This window comes from Xenopus laevis, chromosome 2S, assembly GCF_017654675.1.
Source record: "Xenopus laevis strain J_2021 chromosome 2S, Xenopus_laevis_v10.1, whole genome shotgun sequence".
In the NCBI taxonomy this organism is placed as follows: Eukaryota; Metazoa; Chordata; class Amphibia; order Anura; family Pipidae; genus Xenopus; species Xenopus laevis.
In genome coordinates this window covers 57,487,318-57,509,155 of record NC_054374.1, presented here as the reverse complement: position 1 = coordinate 57,509,155, position 21,838 = coordinate 57,487,318, and the positions used below count along the sequence as shown (strand labels likewise).

General features: G+C 37.2%; 1 protein-coding gene across 4 annotated transcripts in view; it reads right to left on the bottom strand.

The window, feature by feature from the left end:
- The window catches only part of LOC108709441 (inositol 1,4,5-trisphosphate receptor type 3), a 187,013-nt gene that overhangs the window by 70,231 nt on the left and 94,944 nt on the right, over positions 1–21,838 (bottom strand). For 3 of the 4 annotated variants that reach the window (XM_041583821.1, XM_018249260.2, XM_018249261.2), the window contains 13 exons: positions 21,472–21,529; positions 21,122–21,287; positions 19,801–19,965; positions 19,420–19,494; positions 16,178–16,303; positions 11,950–12,072; positions 9,605–9,805; positions 6,798–7,049; positions 6,291–6,416; positions 6,090–6,215; positions 3,859–3,979; positions 3,047–3,231; positions 2,016–2,164 (listed from right to left, as the gene is read on the bottom strand). In XM_041583821.1, the coding sequence (XP_041439755.1) occupies positions 2,016–2,164; positions 3,047–3,231; positions 3,859–3,979; positions 6,090–6,215; positions 6,291–6,416; positions 6,798–7,049; positions 9,605–9,805; positions 11,950–12,072; positions 16,178–16,303; positions 19,420–19,494; positions 19,801–19,965; positions 21,122–21,287; positions 21,472–21,529 (1,873 nt within the window). The remainder of the gene's footprint in view (positions 1–2,015; positions 2,165–3,046; positions 3,232–3,858; positions 3,980–6,089; positions 6,216–6,290; positions 6,417–6,797; positions 7,050–9,604; positions 9,806–11,949; positions 12,073–16,177; positions 16,304–19,419; positions 19,495–19,800; positions 19,966–21,121; positions 21,288–21,471; positions 21,530–21,838) is intronic. The other variant, XM_018249263.2, reaches the window with a different exon arrangement.

The window sequence follows — 21,838 nt, the reverse complement described above, 5'->3', positions numbered from 1 at the left end:
ATATATCTTTTTGATATAAATTTTTTACAGTTAAACTTACGCACACTTTCTTTCAACCTATGGGTTCACTTAGGCAAAAAGATTTAACTTAATAGACATGTCTTTTTTTAACCTCATCTACTATGTTAAAATGTTTCCAGCTAAAGTCCTTATTAGGCTCTGAGATAAAGAATGGCTTACAACTATAATTCCTCCAGTAATAAACGCTTAGGGGCAGATTTATCATGAGATGTAAAAAATGGGGGAATAATTTGCTACACATTGCTAGGCATTGCTATATAAAAAAGGGAGTAAAAATGGCATACATTCTTTAGGCATTTTTTCTTTGAGCAACTTCTGTTGGAAATTACTTACAAAGTGTAGAATAACGGCGGCAAATATGGAGTTCGCATGGCATAAAATAACACACACCTTGATAAATTTGCTATTTATTTTACACAGATTTTCTGGTGAATTTCATTCTACACAGCATAATAAATAAACCCCTTACTGTAAATTAAATACCAACAAATTGACAATCAGCTATTTTAGAGGGAACAAATCTTAATAAAGGAAATTCTACAGTTCTCAGACAATTAAGGATGAATGAACTCCCCCCCACTCAGAACGTTTTTGCAGTACAATATGCACCAGAAGTACATTTTTTGTAAAACTAGAATTTTAGCACGTAGTCTGTTGCATGGCTTAGTGATACTAAGCTCTATAGTTAGTATAGGTACTGTATGGGTATATATAATTTAATTAAAAATAGGCAGGGGTGTGTGTATGGATGCTGGGTTTTCATTTGGAGGGGTTGAACTTGATGGACTTTGTCTTCTTTCAACCCAATTTAACTATGTAACTATGTAACTATGGGAGAAAAAAGCAGATAATTATTTTCTGTCCTTTGCCTTCAACATCAATGAATTGGATCACAGCCCTTCCACTATCAATTTAAGGAGCTATGTGAGGGTCCTGGTGAGTGCTATACATATATTTATTCTTAAGGATATGTGCTGGGTAAAAATAGACTTTGGGCCTTGGACAAGGGACAATAGCTGTCCCAATATCTGCTGCTTTTACTTAACACAAGGTTAAGTAAAGGTTTGAATCACTGTAAATCATTTTGAAATCAATTATAAACACCCCCCATACTACAAAAGGTTATGCACATTGGTAGAAAGAATATAAATGTGAGTTGGGAGCATCCATAAAGGGCACCTGCTGGGCGAGTATGCAGTGCAGTTTTGGGCCTCAGTCTTTAAGAAGGATATTCTTAAAAGACTGGGGTTGTTTTATTTGAAGAACCGAGTTCGTGAGGAGACACGATTGCTTTTTACAAGTGCAAATACATTTTACATAACAGATAGCAGTATTTTTTTTCCATGGGAAAAGATCCAAGAACCAAAGCCCATCCCTTTAGGCTTGAGGAACTGAACTTTAATTTGGACATTAAAGTTTATGGTTTATAAGATCTACAGTTAGTTTAGTATAGGTACTGATATGTAGTGATGAGTAAATGTTTTCGGCAGGTATGGATTTGCGGCAAAATTCTGCACTTCGCCATCTGCACTTTTTTTAACAAAAAGTCGCCAAAAGAAAAACCACTGATTGACTTTAATGCATTTGGAATGAGAAAAAAAATTGATGCCTATTGACTTAAATGCATTTCTCAATATTTTCGCTGTTTCACTAATCTGTTTTGCAAATTTGTGTTGCTAATTTTTCGGCTAAGCGGATCAAATTCGTTCATGACTACTGATATATGTGTATATTTGCTATTGTATTGATAGGTTTGTATATGTATGTACAGTATATATATATATATTTATGCACTGGGGTGCCTTTGGAAGGGTTGAACTTGACTATGTAACCTAACTGTGCAACTATTTTGTTTATAAATATAAATACAAAATGTATTGTCAAGACATATTTGATTTATAGTTGCTGGATGAACAAATACAAGCTTTAAATGTAAAAAAAAAATCACTTACTTCCATTGCATAAGGTACTTAAGCACTTACTAAGGTACTTACTTTGAAATGAAGCCTCCACTTTCACAGCGCAAGCGTGCATCAGTTCCCTCTGCAAAAAGTAACTCTGGATGTTGAAGTACATCCACAAGAACAGATAGTTCTGCTTCTACAAGAGGCTTTATACGTTCCTCCAAGATGTTTATAATATCCTAGGTAAAAGAATACAGTTAGACACTACTTGTTTACTGTATACCAGTAAGTGTTTAATACAAGTAGGTAAAATATTACCTTTTGAAAACATATTTGCAGTCAGGATGAACCAAATTAAAATTTTAAGCAAGCCCAATACTTATATTCTTACCATTATTAATTCTACTTTAAAAGGGTTGTTTAACTTCCAAACAGTGTTTTAGTTCAGTTGTTTTCAGATGGTTCAATAACCTCAATGTCATTTATGAACATATTATAAGTGTCATCAGACCCAGGTCAGACGCTGAAGGTATTTAAAAAATAATTGCCCAATGAAAAAGTTTTCTATCGACCACAACTCTTTTTTTATGGTCTGCAGTATGGTGACTTTATGTTAATAACTTCTAACGAATCTGGCTAAGAGGCCTTGGTCAACTTCAACCCCAATGGGAATATGGCAGGAGGGGAAGGGAGGACCACTAAATTTATCCAGTAGAGTAATTTCAACCATCTTTCTTGAAGAGGTTGGGTGTAAGGTATCTTTGCACCCACCAGAAGCACTTTAATACAATATGTTCAAACACATTACCTATGGTAGAGTGGGGGATGTTTAGGCCTAAACTCTTTGTTCCTCTACAAATCTGCACCAGAGCATTATGCAATGTTTATTGATGAAGAATATTTTATAAGTAATGAAATTCCCATAAAATCATTTGTACCTTTTTTTTTCAAAATACCATAAGGTGTACCCAAGAGTGTTTATGAAAAAATGTTGGTTTCCTTAACCCTGTTTGGAGAAAGTAACTCTTTTATAAATAGTTAACCTTCAAGAACTATGTTTCCATTGTTTTCCTATTCTAGTCTAACTTTTCCCCAACACCAGAGAAAAGTTGTATTGTTACCTGTAGTTTCTCTACGATGTTCTTATAGTCCCACTGATTCTGTGTTGCACTCCCACGGGCAAAGGTTCTTGTTGATGTGGTTTTATAAGTAGACTGGCTTCTTTGTAAAGCACTAGAGGAATTGTTCAACAAAGAGCTGACATGTGTGTCTAAATCCATTGGGAGAGAAATGCTTCGACTTTTTGCTATGGAAAAGACAAATAAAAAAATCTATATATTAATAATTTAAGTGTAATATAAAAAGCAGATTATTACAGATAATGCAATAAAAAAAACACGAGCAAACTTAGTAGAACAGAACAAATCCTAAACAGGGAAGATTAGTGTGCAATGATGTGTTTTATTCCAGCACTTTGGAATAAGAGTTATAAGATTGCAGCTTCAATGTGGAGCTGACTTGTTACATTGAACAAAGGGAGTAAAGATATTAAATATTATAAAGGACTGAATTTAATTATACTTGTTTTGTAATACAGGTATGGGATCTGTTATCCAGAAACCCATTATGAAGAACGCTTAGAATTACGTAACGGCCGACTCCATGTCATACATATATTTTTTTCAAATGATTTCCTTTTTTTCTGCAATAATAAAAAGTACCTTGTACTTGATCCCAATAAGATATAATTAATCCTTAGTGGAAGGAAAATCAGCCAATTGGGTTTATTTAATGTTTACATGATTTTCTAGTTGACTTTAGGTATGAAGATCCAAATTACAGAAAGATCCATTATCTGGAAAACCCCAGGTCCTGAGCATTCTGGATAACAGATCATATACCTGTACATGCCATGCATTTTTAAATATCCTACCAAGCATTGCCAGAGCACGAATGCAAGCCTCCACAGATGCTTTGTACTGCTGAAGAAGCCAGGGACAGTCAAGCAGTCGAGTGGTGGACTGAAGAAGTTGTACTACAATAGTCTGATGAGTCTTAAGAGAAAAAAATGTTTTGTAATTGGTAAAGCCCAATAAATAGAACATATAGTCCATGAAATTAATATTAATAACCATAACAAACAGTACACTAAGCATATAAAATTCTGTCCCAAAAAAGATGGTTATGGTTTTAACAACATTAATACAGTGTGATATGGTTTTTTGTAAATCGCTAAGGAAGGTTAGGTGGGAACCTTTTCCTTGATTGTATGCATGTTGATTAAGCACATATTCAGTATTTTGTGCTCTTTCAATTTAGGAACATTTACTAGGGGGGTATTTATTTTACCTAAGAAAAGGTTTTTAATGTATCTGTGAAAAAAATTTGTAATATGTGGGCAGGTCCTTAAAAGAGCTTATATAAGCTTTCCACAGGGACCTCATTCTAACTGTGTACTTAAACAGCTAGGCACTTAAGCATATTCATTTTCACTGTTTAAATGCTATACCTCTATTTGTATAGAAGATAAATCAACTGCTGCAGAGAACACTTAAGCATCCTGAAATGAGCAGTAGGACATAAAGCAACAGGCCCTGAGAAGGATTCATGTCTGGCAGCGATTACAAATATTAGGGGGAGTCTGACTCTGTGTACAAAAGAGTGCAGTCCTCACTGCAAAATATGATGCCAAAGATGATGAAGCCTTCCTTGTCTTATCTAAAATACTTGTAGAGTTGGAAAAACCTCCATCTGATCAGTGGATTGAGGTAACTTCTCCTTTTCTGACTAGTGAGCTTTAGCAAAAGCAGAAATATCGGTCTGGTTGGGAGTAAACATTGCTGTAAGGGTGTAGCATGTATGACTGTGTGTGTAATATGGACAAACCTTTACTTTGTGAGGAAATGCCTTTAACCAGAGGTCTCAACTAAAGAACAGTTGTGTAGATACTAACAGTCCATTGGCATAACCTGCATGCCAGTGCAAGATTCCATTTGCAGAGCATAACAATGCATGCATAACACACTTTTTAACAGTCCTGTCCTGTTCTCTCCTTGAAGCCTAGACGGCACCTGATTTATTCGATTACCCGGCTTTGACCCCTGCCCGACTGACTTGCATCCTGTCACCTCTCCAGGTCTCAACCTAACCTTTCTGCCTGAACCAATCCAGACCAGTTTGAAATTACATCTGCCTTTTCTTGTGTACTACGCCTTTTTTTGGCCTCACCAGCAGGGCCGGGCTAAGCCACCCGGGTGCCCTAAGCAACCTGGCTGGCTTTGTCACTCCATGCATGACCGAATGAGCAAGCTCCAGGTGGCATGCACGTGAATGACTGCACTCACAGTGTCACAAACATGCGAACAAGTGTTCTTGCTAGCGATAGGGAGGGGGAATCTGGAAAGGTTGGGACCTACAACATGAAGAATGTGTGTGCGTGTACTTTATGTATTAATATTGGGATGCCAATATAGGGAAGTCTCTCTAATTTGCCACAGAGGGGGAAAAATTCCTCCAAAATGGAAATCGCATCAGTGCATGGATCAACTTGTACTATGAGCTATCTTTCATAACCCCGTATTTCTTCCAAATCCTCAAAGATCATAAAGGCAAGAAACATCTTCAAATTGCAATATGGCAATATTTGATTATTTACACCTATAATACAGTATTTTTTAGCTATTCTAGACGCTCATGGACCCAATATTTTTGGGGTGAAGTCTCATTTTGGACTGCATTCTCCACTGAAAAATTGACACTAAGAACTCCTGGCACAGGGATAATGTTTTAATTTATATTTTAAATTCTTTTTTCTATTATATGTTAGTAGTAGAAGTGTATTAGTGTCATTTTATAAAGTATCTGTTTTACCTGCATTTACCTATTGATCAAAAATGTGAAAAGTATATAATCAGTGGGTCAACATTTGGAACATATATGATGCCACCCCTGATATGTTGACAATTGTACTCATATTTCTGCCAAATGCAAAGGCCAATCCTAGTTTTAAATTATAACGGTTGCAGCATTTTTGGACTGGGCCATATTTGTTCCATTCTAATGAAAGGAAATGTATTTATTTTTATTTCAAGGTATTATTTTAGTTAGACAACGTCAATAAATGTTCCCGAATAACCCTTACTGGCTTTGGTGATAATTTTGTACCTGTAAAGAGGTGCTGTTCTCTGAAAATGGAGAATTGAAAAAGGACCTTATTGTTTCCAGGACCACTGTGAGAACATACTTCTCAAGTGTGGAATCCACAATTCTTTTCTCTCGCTTATTACACACCTTAGAGAAAGAAAATATACAAGATGAGAACACATATCATTTAACCCTCTGTTAAAGAAGAGTTATTAAACTTACACGAGCCATATCAAGGATAAAGTTCTCAAACAACGTCCAGATATGATTGCTAGTATAAATTTCTTTCATTTCTACTTCGGTATCCACATAGCAGTGGTTTACAAAGTTCACATATGATATTTTCACCTGTGGAAAAAAGTTTTGTAATTATTAATCATTCAACCACCATAGCTATGATAAATACCATGTCTATGATAAAATGCAATGTATGAGGATATTAGAAGCCACCTAAGACATTTATAAGCAGGGGTGCTGCGCCAATGAGGCAAGAAAAAAAACTTGCCTCAGTTAGCAACACACAGGTTACCAGGGTGGCAAAAGTCTGCTTTTTTTGTACAAGAGAGTGCACTAGCCCCCCCCCCCCCCGGTCCCCAAGCAAGAAAGGAAAGCTTGAGAGGAGGGCAGCATTTCAGGAATGCCCATTTTTATAAAGACACAATGCCTACAGCGTTATGCTTTCAATGTTCATTTTAATTCAACCTATTTAAGCTTAGGTTAGTCTTTTACCTCTGTAATACAATCCTCATGTGTAACCACTCGAACCACATCTTCAAGAGGTAAAAGGGATGTGCACTTGATCTCAGTATAGACATTCTTTCCCTCAGCACAAGCAGCCAAGAGATCAACCAGTGAGATGTGGTATTTTAAAGGGCTATTCTCCTCTATCCCTTCTTGAGCAGCTGCCATCATTTCCAACATGGATGCAAACGATGCTTTGTCATTGTAGAAAACCACTACATCATCTCCAGCATTAGTAAGCTGCAGAAAAAGGAAGAAATTATATTTGTGTTTTCATGTAATAAACACAAAAACCACATTAGAAAAATAACATTTTCAGGGTATCAGAAAACAACTAATGTAAACGTGTGTCAAAGCAACTTAGATATCAATGATTCAAAGCACATAAACATAGAAGACCGTTTCTTTTTTAAATGCAATGGGCGTCCATAGATAGGGGCAAGGGGGGGCACTTGCCTTCCCTGGACTTGTACTTTATAACAAATGCATAGGCAAATTCCCCAGTCCTTCGCTAATTTAAAGTTGAGCCCTGACAAAGATAAAATCGCTAACCGATCCTTTCCTTCTGCAGCTCCCCATTTACAGATTAAGCGCTTATAAAGAAAATCAGAGAAAAGGAGTGTTGGAAAACAACAGACAGACATTGTTCCAGTGCATGTTACGTAATGCACGGAGGGTCTATTGTTGCTTAGCAATGTGATATCATGTTTGACCTGTAACCCTGTGTGATTTTCTTCTTCCTTTTCCTGTGTATACTCTCTATGAAAAGTTCCTGTTACAGACATGTTATGCTGAAGTGTTTATGCTGAATGTTCTTTAAAGCAACCAAGTTACTGTTCACACAGAAGTTGGTGTGTCTGTCCTCACTTACAGAGAAGCTGCACATGCAGTTTAGATCAGCTCTCTGCTAAAAAGGATTTGTAGCAGGTAAAGATCAGTCAGTGATTTTAAATGCAAATGCAGGATCAGCTAAAGAATCCTTTACCCGATCCTCCCAGCCGCTCCCCCTCCTTCAGCTAACTTCTCAATGTTTAGTGTAAGTCCCGGTTTAGCCACTCAGAGATTGGGTGAACTTGGAGAGTGACATTTAAACTTCACCCCAGCCTATCCAATCCATGTACTGATAGACAGGAACTTCAACTTCTTGTGAAAAAAAGAGCAACAGTGGCCCAGTATGGCAGTGAGGTAGGGACAGTGTGGCACATGGGGAAATGGGAAAAGAATGCAACATGCAGGGGAGCTGTATTCAATGGAGGACTGAGAGGTTAAAAAGTCAGATAAAAAAAGTAGTGGGGGTGAGACTGAAGAAAGGCAAAAATGTAAAGTAGGAGGGGTGTTCAGAGGAGGATAGATAGAAATGCTAGGAATGATATAATAGAAAAAAAATCACAGAAGATAAAATAATGGACATAGGGGTTGAAGGTAACAGTTGTTAGGGAAAATGTGCTTTATTTAGAGTGAAAGTTCAATTTTACATTCCCTGAATTTAAGTTGTTCCACATTTTACAAATTTTTGTTGTAGGCCCATAAATTTATAATGTATTTCAATGGGTGCATTATACAGTCATGCACCAATCACTTTTTGCTTTAAAGGAGAACAAAAGCCTTTATATTAAAATCCCTTACCAACCTACCCTACATAGACCCCCACCCTGATCTCCCCCAGCTTAGATTTTACCCTAGTAAATTCCCCCTAACTCTTTACTTACCCCTCGGTGCAGATTCAGGGCATCGGAGTTCACAGACGCCATCTTCTTTCACTTCAGTGTTCTTCGTGAAACAAGTAGCGTATCGGCGTATGTGCAGTTGGAGCAATCTTACGGTTTTTGACAACTGCCCATGCACCTAAAGTGCCGGAAATTGCAGACGCAACAGAAGAAAACCCAAAGATTACCGAAGAGAAGAAGATGGCACCCGTGAACTCAGATGCGCTGAATCTGCACCGAGGGGTAAGTACAGAGTTAGGGGCATTTGCCAAAGGTACCACCGGGCTAGGGGATTTTAAAATAAGGTTTGGTTTTCCTTTAAGGTGTGCATGTAACTGACAGAGAATTCTTGCACATGTCCCCCACTGTATGTATCCAGCTGTAACTAGGAATCTAGAGGGAATAACATTCTGCAAACTACTGGCTAGTAATTGTGCTAAGAAAGTAGAAAATACCAAGTGTTGTCCTGGAAAACAATGAGTTTGTGTCACAACATTTACTACTTTATATATTCACAGAAAAGCCGTTGTTAGGTTTGTGTGGAAACCAAAATATGGGTGCAAGTCATTTGTGTAATATGTTTTTTGCCTTGCCCCCTGGAAAATATTCTGCGGATGCCCATGCTTAAAAGAGAACTAAGCTCCCAATAAAAAAAGCCCCTACCTACTACCCTACTAACATACAATGGTAATATCAATATATGCAAGTAATTAAAAAGCAGTCCTGACACACAACTTGTCCCTGTGATAATTAATTATCTAATAATGGTTTTGGAGTGGCACAGCTACCTTGTAAGTTACTACTGTGGTTAAAGAAAGACACCACTGGGACTGTGAGAGATGATTTGGGCAAATATTTATAGGGGCAGTAAACCCATTGTTCAGCATGAGTTCAGTGAATAGGGCACAGCCAGCACAAAACTTTGCAACCCATACGGGAGGGGCAAACATGGGTGCATGCAGTATTGTGGGCAGAAAACATGACACTTTGCACCATGCATTTTACTAAAAATGAGCCCTAATATGCTTTTACTGGAAGTATTTAAATTTACAGGGTGAGAACATAGTAAATAGATTTTAAAAACCATACCTCGGTCATGATCATATCCTGGCACTTCTTGATATATTTTCCCTCTGCTTTTATGATTGTATGGAGAAAGTCCAGATATTGAACATGCCTGCCATGTGTTGCTAAACAATGGATAAAATGTTGAAGGACAGCCTCGTGGATCTCTGAACAGAGCTGGTAGTTATTCAGGAAAATGTGTTGCATTGTCTCTGCCTCCAGAAGCTGCACATATTAATTTAATTTAATTAGACTATTCAGATAGAATGTACAACAAAAGAACAATTTAATAGTTAGCAATATCAGACTAAAAATATTTTATTCAATAAAGAAAAGTATTATTCTCAAACATATCATATAATTATCACAAACAGGACTGCAGACATTTTTTACAGGGTCATAACATAAGCTCCTTAGGTAGGACTGATAACTATAATTTCTCATGTTCTATAACCATATTTAGTTGTGATTGGGGTGCTGGAAGCTGACGTTTCCTGTGCACTTTTTTAGTTCAAGAATTTCTACTGTTTTATGTTATAGTGCTCTCTACTCTATTTCCTTATATTGCTGCTCCAGTTTCAATATTTATCTACTATAACGCTATCAGACAATGTTTATAGCCTCCCCTCACCCACCCCAAAAGTCTGTTGCAGAAAATCTGATCCCTTGCCTCCTGCACCTCCTGTGTGTTTACTGTCCAGCAACAAAGTGATAATGGGAGCACTTACCAGTACACAGCCAAGCTCCTGAGTGATGCAACGTCCAGACCAATATCCCAAACGGCAATCCAGGGCAAAATCAATGTAGAGGAAAGGAGCACCGCAGAATAATATATCAAAAAAGTCAAAATTTATTATAAATCCATTAAACAATTACAGCAGCATCCCTCCTGTGGGGCTGCCCGCTTAACGTGTTTCGTGACGCACTGCCAAAGCTGATGAAGTGGCAGTGAGACACAAAACAAATTAAGCTGGCAGCCCCACAGGAGAGATTCTGCTGTAATTTTTAATGGATTTAAATTTTTACTTTTTTAACATATAATTCTGGCTCTGCGGTGCTCCGTTCCTCTACATTGATTTTGCCCTGTATGTTTACTGACAGGAACAGGGTCAGCCTGTAGTGCTCTCAGAGCAGATTTCAGCATGAAAATGCATACTTTAGCTTTGCTCTGCTGAAATCTGCTCTGTATGTGTGTTGACAGCCTAAACCTCTCTAAATGTTTAAAGGTTTTAAATCTCTGTCAGTACACAAACAAATAGTGTGCAGAAGGCAGAGGATATTTTTCTTTCCTGCAGGAGTATATATTGCAAAAACTGTGCACCAAAAAACTTTAATGACACGTGGAGTGTAGAAGTCAGTGCTGGCTTATAGTTAGGCAGATTTGGGCTAAAACAGGCAGCATAGGTGATGTTTATATTTTCCCACCAGAAATTACATTAATGCCATAAGAAGGGAACATCTTGTTGCCCACACTGGATTAGAAAATGGTCCCTTGTGCCTGTGCCCTAACCCTGCATATCGGTGTGATGTCAGTAGGGAAATAATACATAAAGAGATAGTTTTGTCCAAATAAAAACAGTGTACTTTTGCCTGAATCAAAATGTAATCTAGTTTTATATTATTGTAGAAAATTATATTTGTTTTATACTTGAATTAACAAATTTTAGTTCTAGTACTCATTTGACTCATTGATTGTGTTCCTTCTGGTAAACAACAGAACCCCATTTCTGGTTATGGAGGTGATTCTAGCTATAGTATATAGATAATAGAAGACATAGATCATCAAGACAAAGCATTATAAATTCCAATTTATTTCAAGTCAGGGGTGCAGGGCAGGGGCCAAAGTGCAAAAAAAAAACAGGTGCTGATTGAAATGTTTTATGCACTTTTTAAACTTCTTAATAGCTCCCAAGAATAATGGTCTTGCCTGTGTGAGCAGTGCTGTAGTCATTTAAGTTGGGTACAGGGTATGAGTTCCCTCCCACCCCCTTAATTGCACATAACTTATACCTGCAAGCTAGGGAGCACTGGTGGGCACGGGCCACAGTGGAACTATCTACATACTGCCTATCCTAAGAGAAAATGAGAAAGTGCTGAGTTCAGAAAAGAACTGTATTTTTATTTTTTTTCATTGTAGTCGAAATTCGCTGCTGTGTTTTGGTTTTGTTTGCCTTGCTTTTAATATAAACAGGGTTTATATTAAAATAGTGATCTTAAGTTTCTTCCTGAGAAGCATATATATTCTAAAATGGCTACAGACACCCCACTAATACAAGTTTGAATACAAGTTCGAATACTACATCCTTAGAAAGAAAAATTCAGTTATATTCATCATTTCTGGATTAATACAGTTTTCTTATTTCACTTACACCTGTAGTTAGGAACAATGACAAATGCTTGTGAAGGAGTGCTTGGTTTTCTGGGTTTGTGGCACAAAATTTCTGTAGAAACTGGTGAGTATATTTCAGGATCTCTTTCATTTTGGTATCCCCCTGTTTGAATGTATAAAATATATCATAATTATTTTATGTGTATTTGTGTAATTTCCCAAAATTCAAACTCCTGCATAGTTGAAAAACGTAATGGAGTTAAATGCTATGTAGGCAGTACATTTCCTTACCTTTCCTTTCTCTATTTCTATTTCTCTTTGAGGATCCATATCAATGGAACTAATCAAATAAGATCCATGTACTGTAATGGATAGCAACAACTTTTACTGTTTAGATCAGGGGTAGGCAACCCGCGGCTCCGGAGCCTCATGTGGCTCTTCATCCTGCTTGCTGCGACTCTGTGTTGAGGCTTTGCCTATCATGTCGTCTATACAGCTATGAGTGTGCGACCACGGAAAGCTAGCGGTTAGCTTACCACAGTACCACACTCAAGAAGCCGCCAGCAGGTGCGACGGCTGTATAGACATCACAAGAGTAACAGGTAAGACTGAGCCGCAGCAAGATGATTCATCATGGTCCTTACCGTGGTCACACACTCAAGACAAGAGACGGAAGATCAGCATGGAGCTTTAGAAACAGAAGTCACATTAAACAGATGAGAACACTAGCATTTAATATGGCTATTCAGTGTTTAATTTATTTCGAAGTAGGCCTATACATACACATTGCACTTCTTTTAAAAAAAAGGTTAAAACTTTTAAAAGTTTATAAGCTGTGTTATGTTTTGTGGCTCCAGACTATTTTTCTTTAGCGGAAGAGGGGGCAAAATGGCTCATTCGATAGTAAAGGTTGCTGACCCTTGGTTTAGATGCTGTACCAATGTTTCTGAACACTAACACTGATTTTGCAGACAGTCCTAATTTATAAACATTGGGCAAAATTACACCTGGGCAGCAATCCATAACAACCAATCAGTGATTCATTTTTTTAGCCAGCTGCAATCATCTAATAATGATGTCATGAACTGGCTGATATTAGTTGCTGACTTGGCCACTTCTAACCAATATGGCAGCTTTATGACCTACATATACAGTAGGACGAAAATCACAGCATTCTCTACAGATATTTGACTGTGGCTCGTTCAGTTATTTATTGGGAAGGCTGCAAATCCTGCTGCACAAAGACCACATTAATAAGTGAATGTGGTCCTCTCTTGTTGGGTCTGCAAATAAGCCTAATGAGACCAACAGCAAGGATGGCCTAATTCGGCAAAAGATCTGCTCACTGCCCTTGATTAATGAACAGATCTCTCCATGTAAAGCCAGCTTCTATAACTTGTATTATATCACAAATATTACATATATAATATGCACTACTGATTGCTCCATTAATTTAATTACCATGGGCGTCTACAGATAGGGGCAAGGGGGGCACTTCCCTCCCCTGGACTTGTACTTTATAACAAATGCATAGGCAAATTCCCCAGTCCTTCGCTAATTTAAAGTTGAGCCCTGACAAAGAAAAAATCGCTTACCGATCATTTCCTTCTGCAGCTCCTCATTTACAGATTAAGCTCTTATAAAGGAAATTAGAGAAAGGAGCTGTAGTAGGCAAAGATCAGTCAGTGATTTTAACTGCAAACGCAGGATCAGATAAAGAATCCTGACTAGGCAACATGAAATATGAGGTGAAGCAGGCAAGTTTACCCAATCCTGTCAGCAGACTTCTCAGAGTTTAGTGCAAGTCCTGGTTTAGCCACTCAGAGATTGGATAAACTTGGAGAGTGACATTTGAACTTCACCCCTGCCTATCCAATCCCTGTACTGCTGGACAGCAACTTAAACTTCTTGCGAAAAAAAACGAACAGCAGCAGCACAGTTGTGACATAGGGACAGTGTGGCACATGGGTAAATGGGAAAAGAATGCAACATGCAGGGGAGCTGTATTCAATGAAGGACTGAGAGGTTAAAAAGTCAGATAAAAAAGGTAGTGGGGGGTGAGACTGAAGAAAAGCAAAAATGTAAAGTAGGAGGGGTGCTCAGAGGAGGATAGAAAGAAATGCTAGGAATGATATAATAGAAAAAAATCACAGAAGATAAAATAATGGATATAGGGGGTTGAAGATAATGATTTTTAGGGGAAAAGGTGCTTTATTTAGAGTGAAAGTTCAATTTTACATTCTCTGAATTTAAGTTGTCCCACATTTTACAAATTTTAGTCCCATAAATGTATAATGCATTTCAATGGGCACCATGCACCAATCACTTATTGCTTTAAAGTAGAACCAAAGCCTTTATATTAAAATCCCCTACCACCCTACCCTACATGTAGGGTCTATGTAGGGTAGCAGGGCAGGTGATTTTAATATAAAGGCTTTGGTGCATGTAACTGAGAATTCTTGCACATGTCCCACACAATGTATCCAGCTGTAACTAGAAATCTAGAGAGAATAACATTCTGCAAACTACTGGCTAGTAATTGTGCTAAGAAAGTAGAAAATACCAAGTGTTGTCCTTGAAAACAATGAGTTTGTGTCACTAATAGAATGGCAATGATATACATGTGCAACATTTACTACTTTATATATTTACAGAAAAGCCGTTGTTAGGTTTGTGTGGAAACCAAAAAAATGGGTACAAGTCATTAGTGTAATATGATTTATTCCTTGCCACTCCCCCTGGAAAATATTCTGCAGACGCTCATGTTAATTAACACAACGTTTTGCTATTTCCTTTTTTCTCTAGCACCCAACAGTTGCTGTCACTGACTGGCATACAACCACTTATGACATTTAGGTGCGATATATCCAATGTCATTCAGGGCTCTATATGACCCGCCAGACCAACTGATATAAAAGGTCCCCTCTAGCAAACAACAGACATAGTAAGTTCTAAATGCAATATGTGTTGTATCGGACTGTAATGGAAATAAGAGATTTCCTTGTGCTGGGTCTCACTATGGCCTAGTCCAAGCAGGGGATTTCTGGTTTTCTGACAGTCTAATCTGAGTCTGAGTCTAATATGCAAATAAATAGGCAACATTCTTGCATTTGGAATGACCTGTAGCATCTTTAACTTAGTGACTGAGAGGTAACCTTTACCAAGTAGAGAAGACTAATGTCTGCTAACGCCCCATGTAACATTTTATCTTAGTACTGTACAGACATTTTACCATTGTAAATTGTAATGAGACTGAGACTAGGATTACTAAAAAAAATTCTCTTCTCTTTCATCAAATCTTTCCCTAAAATGTATATATATATACAACATGAACAACAATTTAAAGGAGAATTAAAACCTAAAATGAATATGGCTAATAATCCCATATTTTATATATTGAACTCGTGGCACCAGCCTAAAATTTCAGCTTCTCAATAGCAGTAATAATCCAGGACTTCAAACTTGTCACATGAGTCACATCTTGTTCAGTGAGCTCTGAGCAGCTGCTGAGATGCTAAGCTTAGGGGTCCTCACAAATTATCAAGCAGAACATGAGGTTGGCCTGATGCTACAAGGCTGATTATTTAATTCTGATGCTAGTTGCACTGGTTTCTGTGTTGCCGTGTAGTAAATATCTGTAGTAATTACTAATCAGCCTTATATTTCTATTGGGGAAAGTAATAAAAGCAAAGAGCAAAACTTTGCAAATAAAAATTTGCCTTTCGCAATGTAATATTCTCCATAGGGCTTTTTATTGCATTCTGACTCTTAATTGCGCATTGCAAACCTTTAAAACCTGCTCTGCAGTTTCGTTAAATATTTTGTTGCAAAAAATGGTTTGTGAAATTTTATCATATACACTGCCCATTACCACAAAATATAAAATTCAAAATTTTTCCCTTTGTGAACATTTATTCGCATTGCGAATTAATTGCGAATGATTTTTGCACTAGCGACCAATATTACATTCCCTCCTATGTGTACTATATATTTAGTCAGTCCCTTAGTTCTTTAGTTAAGCTTTAGTTCTCCTTTAAAATTGTAACTGCCTATAATATTAAAGGAAACAACAGCAAATAGGTAACACAGAGGTGATAAAATATGCTCCTTAATGTTGATAGACTTTTTCAAATGGTCCATTATTATATCGATTTGTTATAACAAACACAGAAAATAGATAATAAAATGAACTTTAAAGACAAAAAAAATGAATCCATTTAATGCAGTGTTAACTGTTATGGCTATTAATTGAGCAATGGCAAATTTACCTTTTCATATGGAACCTGGAGAAGATCCAGCATAACTTTATGAGCATCCATATTTTTTAAAAGTCGCTGCTGTTTCTTGCGAACTTGTTCTGGGCCATTAAACATCTTATTTAGTGTCTCCAAAATCTATTTTTTAAAAGCATATACAGAAGAGCATTACACAGCATGTTTATTTGTATAATTTTCCCTATAATTAGGATGGAAGAGTGTGAAGAGTACATTTACAGATGTACAGTACCTCAGTGACAGATCAAGCACAAGCTATAACAAATTAATTTTCTGAGTAACCTCAAATGTTGTGCCACACTGGGAGTGAAAAGAAAGGAAAGCCCTGGAGCTATATATGCAGGGGCTGCAGGACAAGGGATCTGAATGACCAGCAGCCAGATTACACTGGTTTATGTTTAAAGATAAGCAAAATCAGACATAGCTGTGATTGGGTGAGGAGAAGTGAGTTAAGGCAGGGTAAATCTGGGATGGGGGTGGAGAAAGATTAAATTTATAAGTCAGTCGACATTTCGCCGCCTGCGAATGTTTTCGCGAAACCCCTGGAGCTATATACGCAGGGGCTGCAGAACAAGGGATCTGAATGACCAGCAGCAAGATTACACTGATTTATGTTTAAGGATAAGCAAAATCAGACATAGCTGTGATTGGGTGAGGAGGAATGCATTAAAGGAACAGTTCAGTGTGAAAATAAAAACTGTGTAAATAAATAGGCTGTGCAAAATAAAAAATGTTTCTAATATAGTAAGTTAGCCAAAAATGTAATATATAAAAGCTGGAGTGAACAGATGTCTAATAAAACAGCCAGAATCCAACTTCCTGCTTTTCAGCTCTATAACTCTGAGTTAGTCAGCGACTTGAAGGGGGGCCACATGGTACACTGTTCAGTGAGTTTGTAATTGACCCTCAGCATTCAGCTCAGATTCAAAAGCAACAGATATGACCCATGTGGCCCCCACTCAAGTTTCTGATTGGTTACTGCTTGGTAACCAGGGTAACCAGTCAGTGCAAACCAAGAGAGCTGAAAAGCAGGAAGTAGTGGTGTAGCTGTTATATTACACATCTAGTCACTCCAGCCTTTATACATAAAATTTTTGGCTAACTAACTATATTAGAAACATTTTTTATTTTGCACAGCCTATCTATTTACCCAGTTTTTATTTTTACACTGAACAATTCCTTTAAGGCAAGCGAAATCTGGGATGGGGTGGAGAAAGAGAAAGATGTGATGTCAGGGGAAGAAGCAGTTCACTTTCTTATCTTCTGAGCAGGTAGACATTTTTTCTTTATGTTCTCATATTATCTGTTAATAACCAAATGTGGATGTTTTCCTGCATGTACGGATACAGTTATACAGTATAAACGTGAGAGTCTGTATGGTATTATTCGTGTTCAATGAATGTCAAATGCTTGATGCAGGGAATGTTTCCGACTGCTACTGGGGTTGGGAAGGAATTTTTTCCCTCTTGAGGAATAATTGCCACTGGCTTCAGGCTAGTTTTTTGCCTTCCTCTGGATCAAAACAGTGGATATATGATAATGTATTTAAGTTTTATTTGTCACAGCAGTGGTAGGAACTTGCCAGAGTACTGCACAGGTAAATTTAGAAGAGTGAGACTGCACAGTGGGTTGATTGATACAGATGCTACTACTACTTGTGCTAGGTGACAGCTTGCTTGGATTTTCTACCTTCAAGACACTGCAGATTCAGGGCTACCAGCAGGGCTACTGAATTTCTCTTATGGTGGGAGATGCAGCTCCTGCTGGTAGCAGAAATGCCATAGTGCTAATCTCAAGTGAAGAACAGCAGAGCATAGTAAAAATCTTTTATGGAATTCTGGCTTTGAATATTGCCTTGGGATGAGGCTGGCAAGGTCATATTTATTTGAGAAAATGTGAATAAATGTTGTGGTTAGTGATGGGCAAATTTATTAGCCAGGCATGGATTTGTGGCAAATTTCCACATTTCGCCGCCTGTTTTTGTGAAACTGCATTGAAAATTTGTCATGGAAAATTTGCTGAGTCAAAATTGTTACGTGCATAAAAATTGTCGCACGACAAAATGATTCAAATGGCCATTGACTTTAATGCATTTGGACAAAAGAGTCGCGCATATAAAAATTGTCGATTGTGTCAAAATTCTCGAGCGTCAAAATTTTATGCGTTTCGCATATTTTTGACGACTCAAATTTTTTTTCAGAGTGTCGCAAATTTTTTAGTGAAGCTAAACGGGACAGATTAGCCCATCACTAGCGTGTCCATTTTAGACCATTTCTGCCTCCTGGTGTTTAATTAAGAGGCAGATTTATTAAGGTTGGAATGGTGAATTCGAATTTTCTCATTTTTTTGGTCAAAACTCACCAGTGAATTCGAATTTGAATGTGAGATTTATCACACCTTGACCCTGTAAACAGTTCTAATTCAAATATTCACCACCTAAAACCTGCCGAGTTAGTAAAGAATTAGTATATTTTTAATCATTTTTTAATTTGTATAGCCAATAATACTGGGGTAAAATGGAACATTTTGGTGTTTATGGAAAACTGGTGTAGAAAGATAAGCGTTTACCTCAATGAGGAAGATGGGAGTGGTCGTGTCTTGGTGAAAATTGACAATGAAGATATTTTAAAGTAAGAAGGCAGGGTAGGAAGATTGACTGGCAGATGGATCATGGTTAAGAAAGAAGAGGAATAGTATAGATATAGAGCATAAAGAGCATCTGGAAAGAATGCAGCATTGCTTTTAAAACACATTAAAGGGGTTGTTTGCCTTAAAAACATCTGTTTCAGTTCACTTGCTTCTAGATATTGATGCCCTTTTTTCAATTGCCTTTTCATTTTTAACCATTTCTTTTAGAAAAAGCATAGCATTTATTTTTTTTTCTGGGTCAGTGCATTTTCTTCCTAAAAGGAGCTCTGGTTCAAGGAAAACAGTTAGATTTGCAATTACTTTAATTGGGGGTGCCTTACATATTGTTTACACATTAACAGAGCTATAGAAGCATTGCAAAATGAGCAAATCAGAATTACAGGTTCAGAGAAACAGTACTATATAGTAAGAATTTTATAACTGGGTAGAAAATCTGCAAAGAAGCTCAAAAATGTATTCCAAGACAAAAAGTAAAATAAGTAAAGATCAAGGGAAACATTCCCAGTCTTGCAACCAAAAGCATAAAGAGATCCCAATTAATAAATTCCAGCCTTTTATCTAGAACAGATCTTAATATCAATACTCACTCCTTTCACAATTTGGTAATTTTCACTGCTCTTCTCCATAACTGGTTTTCCTGAGCTCTCCTGATTCTCTGCATGCTGAAACATACAGAAGAAAATTATTATTATTATTATTACATTTATATTATTACATTTATTATTACACTTAGGGATAAGCACATTTTTGCTCCTGATACAGATTCGTGGCAAAGCTGATTTTTTGCAAGTGCCGGGATTTTTCATAAATCTGTGCTAGAATTTCATTATGTGTTTTTACAAGAAGCTTTAGTGAAGTCTAGGTGTGCAGGGGATGTTAGGGTCTGTAACTGGTTTAAAATGTAAGATCGGATATTGTGAAAGAGAGATTTGTAAATAAAGATCTTACTAGATTCTGCAAATAATTACCTCTTTTTTCTCCTTTTTATTGCTATCTGTCGAGCCAATAACTCCTGTGTTTCCTTTTTTATCCACCCAGAGCTCTGATTTCTCCACCATCATCCTGAGCCTGTCCAGTTCAGATTTGATTACCTTATAGTTATCAACATCTTGAGTAGAAATTAACAGCTGAACCTGACACAGAAAAATAAGGAAAGAAAGTGGGAAAGGTTATTTTGCAATGCAACTTTTTCAGCTTTTTGCTGTGGCTTATTAAAGATACACAAATGCTTGTTGGTATATGGCACACAATTCTGTATCAGCACTGATACTTAAAGGGCACCAATCATAACTAAAATCATCAAGTAAATACACTATGTGAAAGTTCAAGAAATCTGATTTAAGGAAATCTGATTTAAAACAGTTAGAATTGTTATATAATGTAAATCATCAGCTTACTATACCTTCTGCAAGATCTCCCCATCTCCACTACAGTTCTAGCTGAGGCAGGCATCTTGGATTTCACTGGTTCCTCCTACCTATATCTTCCCAGCCAACAACAGCTCTGAAATCCTGCCCATGCTCAGTTGAAATTCCTTGGTTGCTTAGCAACCCTTCTTTTTAAATCAGCCAAACCTTTGTGTTAGCTGCTGTTGAGTAGTGCTGCCACCTTCTGGAAGTTAGTGTGTGCCCTTCATTTGCATAATGACATCCCCAGCAGGGGACAAGATTGGGAAATTTTGTGATACTTCTAGTGGAGGAGTTTACTAAAACAAGGCATTCTGGGTAGAATACTCAAGGCAGTACTACAATCAGAGCATGCTCCTGAAATTTGCATGTTATAGTCTCTGTTAAAGTCTCAGTATGGACTCCCACAGTGAAAGAACCCATTTGACAAAGTAAGAGATTTTTTAAAACCTGCAGTTTTTTTCAAAAAACTATATATGTAGTTTGATTCAACGTGTTTAGGTTGTACTGGTCAGATTGTTAATGTGTGTTTGATTTTTGCTGTGATAGGTGCCCTTTAAAGGGGCAGATTTATTTTTAGAAGGATTTTTATCAATGGGTGAGAATTGAAACTCACTGATGAATACGCTTTCAAAAATCCCATAGGAATGAGCTTTTATTTATCAAAATCTGAACTCATATATTAATAAATCTGCCATTTAGTAAATCAAATTATAATTGTGAAATATATTTAAGCATAAACTGGCCTGACAACAGATTATCAATGCTTGTCAAGTAAAAACTGCCTGGAAGAAGGGGTTTGTCAGGTAATTCCAACACTAGTCTACATGAAAGACGGTGATGTAGTTAAATAGGTTTTTTTTTATCATAATTTATTGCATACCTGTTTGAAAGTATGTAACACTTCTTGTCGTTGACTGAAGTGTTTGAAAAGCAATTGTAAGGAGCCAGAAACAAGAGCTGGATAATCATTCATTGTCAACTGAATAAGGACACGAAGAAACATTCTTCCACCCTCATCATCCACTTCTAGCATGCTGGTGCTCTTCCTGCAGAGAGACACTACCATTGATCTGAATTGCTGCCACAATCAATATTACAGACTAATCTTAACTTATTTGAAAGGAAAACAAGAAGTTAAGAAAAGATTATTTAAAATAAACAAGTTAATCAAAGTACAGTATTTCTAGATGTTAACAGTGCAAGAATTAGGCTTTGTCCCATAAAACTTACCCCACACCAAACATAGCTTCTGCCAGCTCTCCAATGCGATCCAAGTTCAACGTTGCATCTTCAAAAAAGAAAAAAAAGTTGATCTAAAACCTAGGCTTTTTTTTAGTGTTGCAGAACATTGTGGTCCAGCACTGGCTATACCCTGGTGCAGTGTGAACATTATCCTAGTGAGTAATCACTGGTAATCACTAGAGGGTACCTACCATATTGTCACAGTGATTTACAATTTTTATTTAGTTTTGTACATTGTTGCAAGTGCAGTACAGAAAATCATGGTTGGTTGTTATACATGGGTTATAAGACCTGGAGGAAACCCCACCATTTACTGTATTCTCAATACTGAGTACTATAGATCCAAACCTATGTA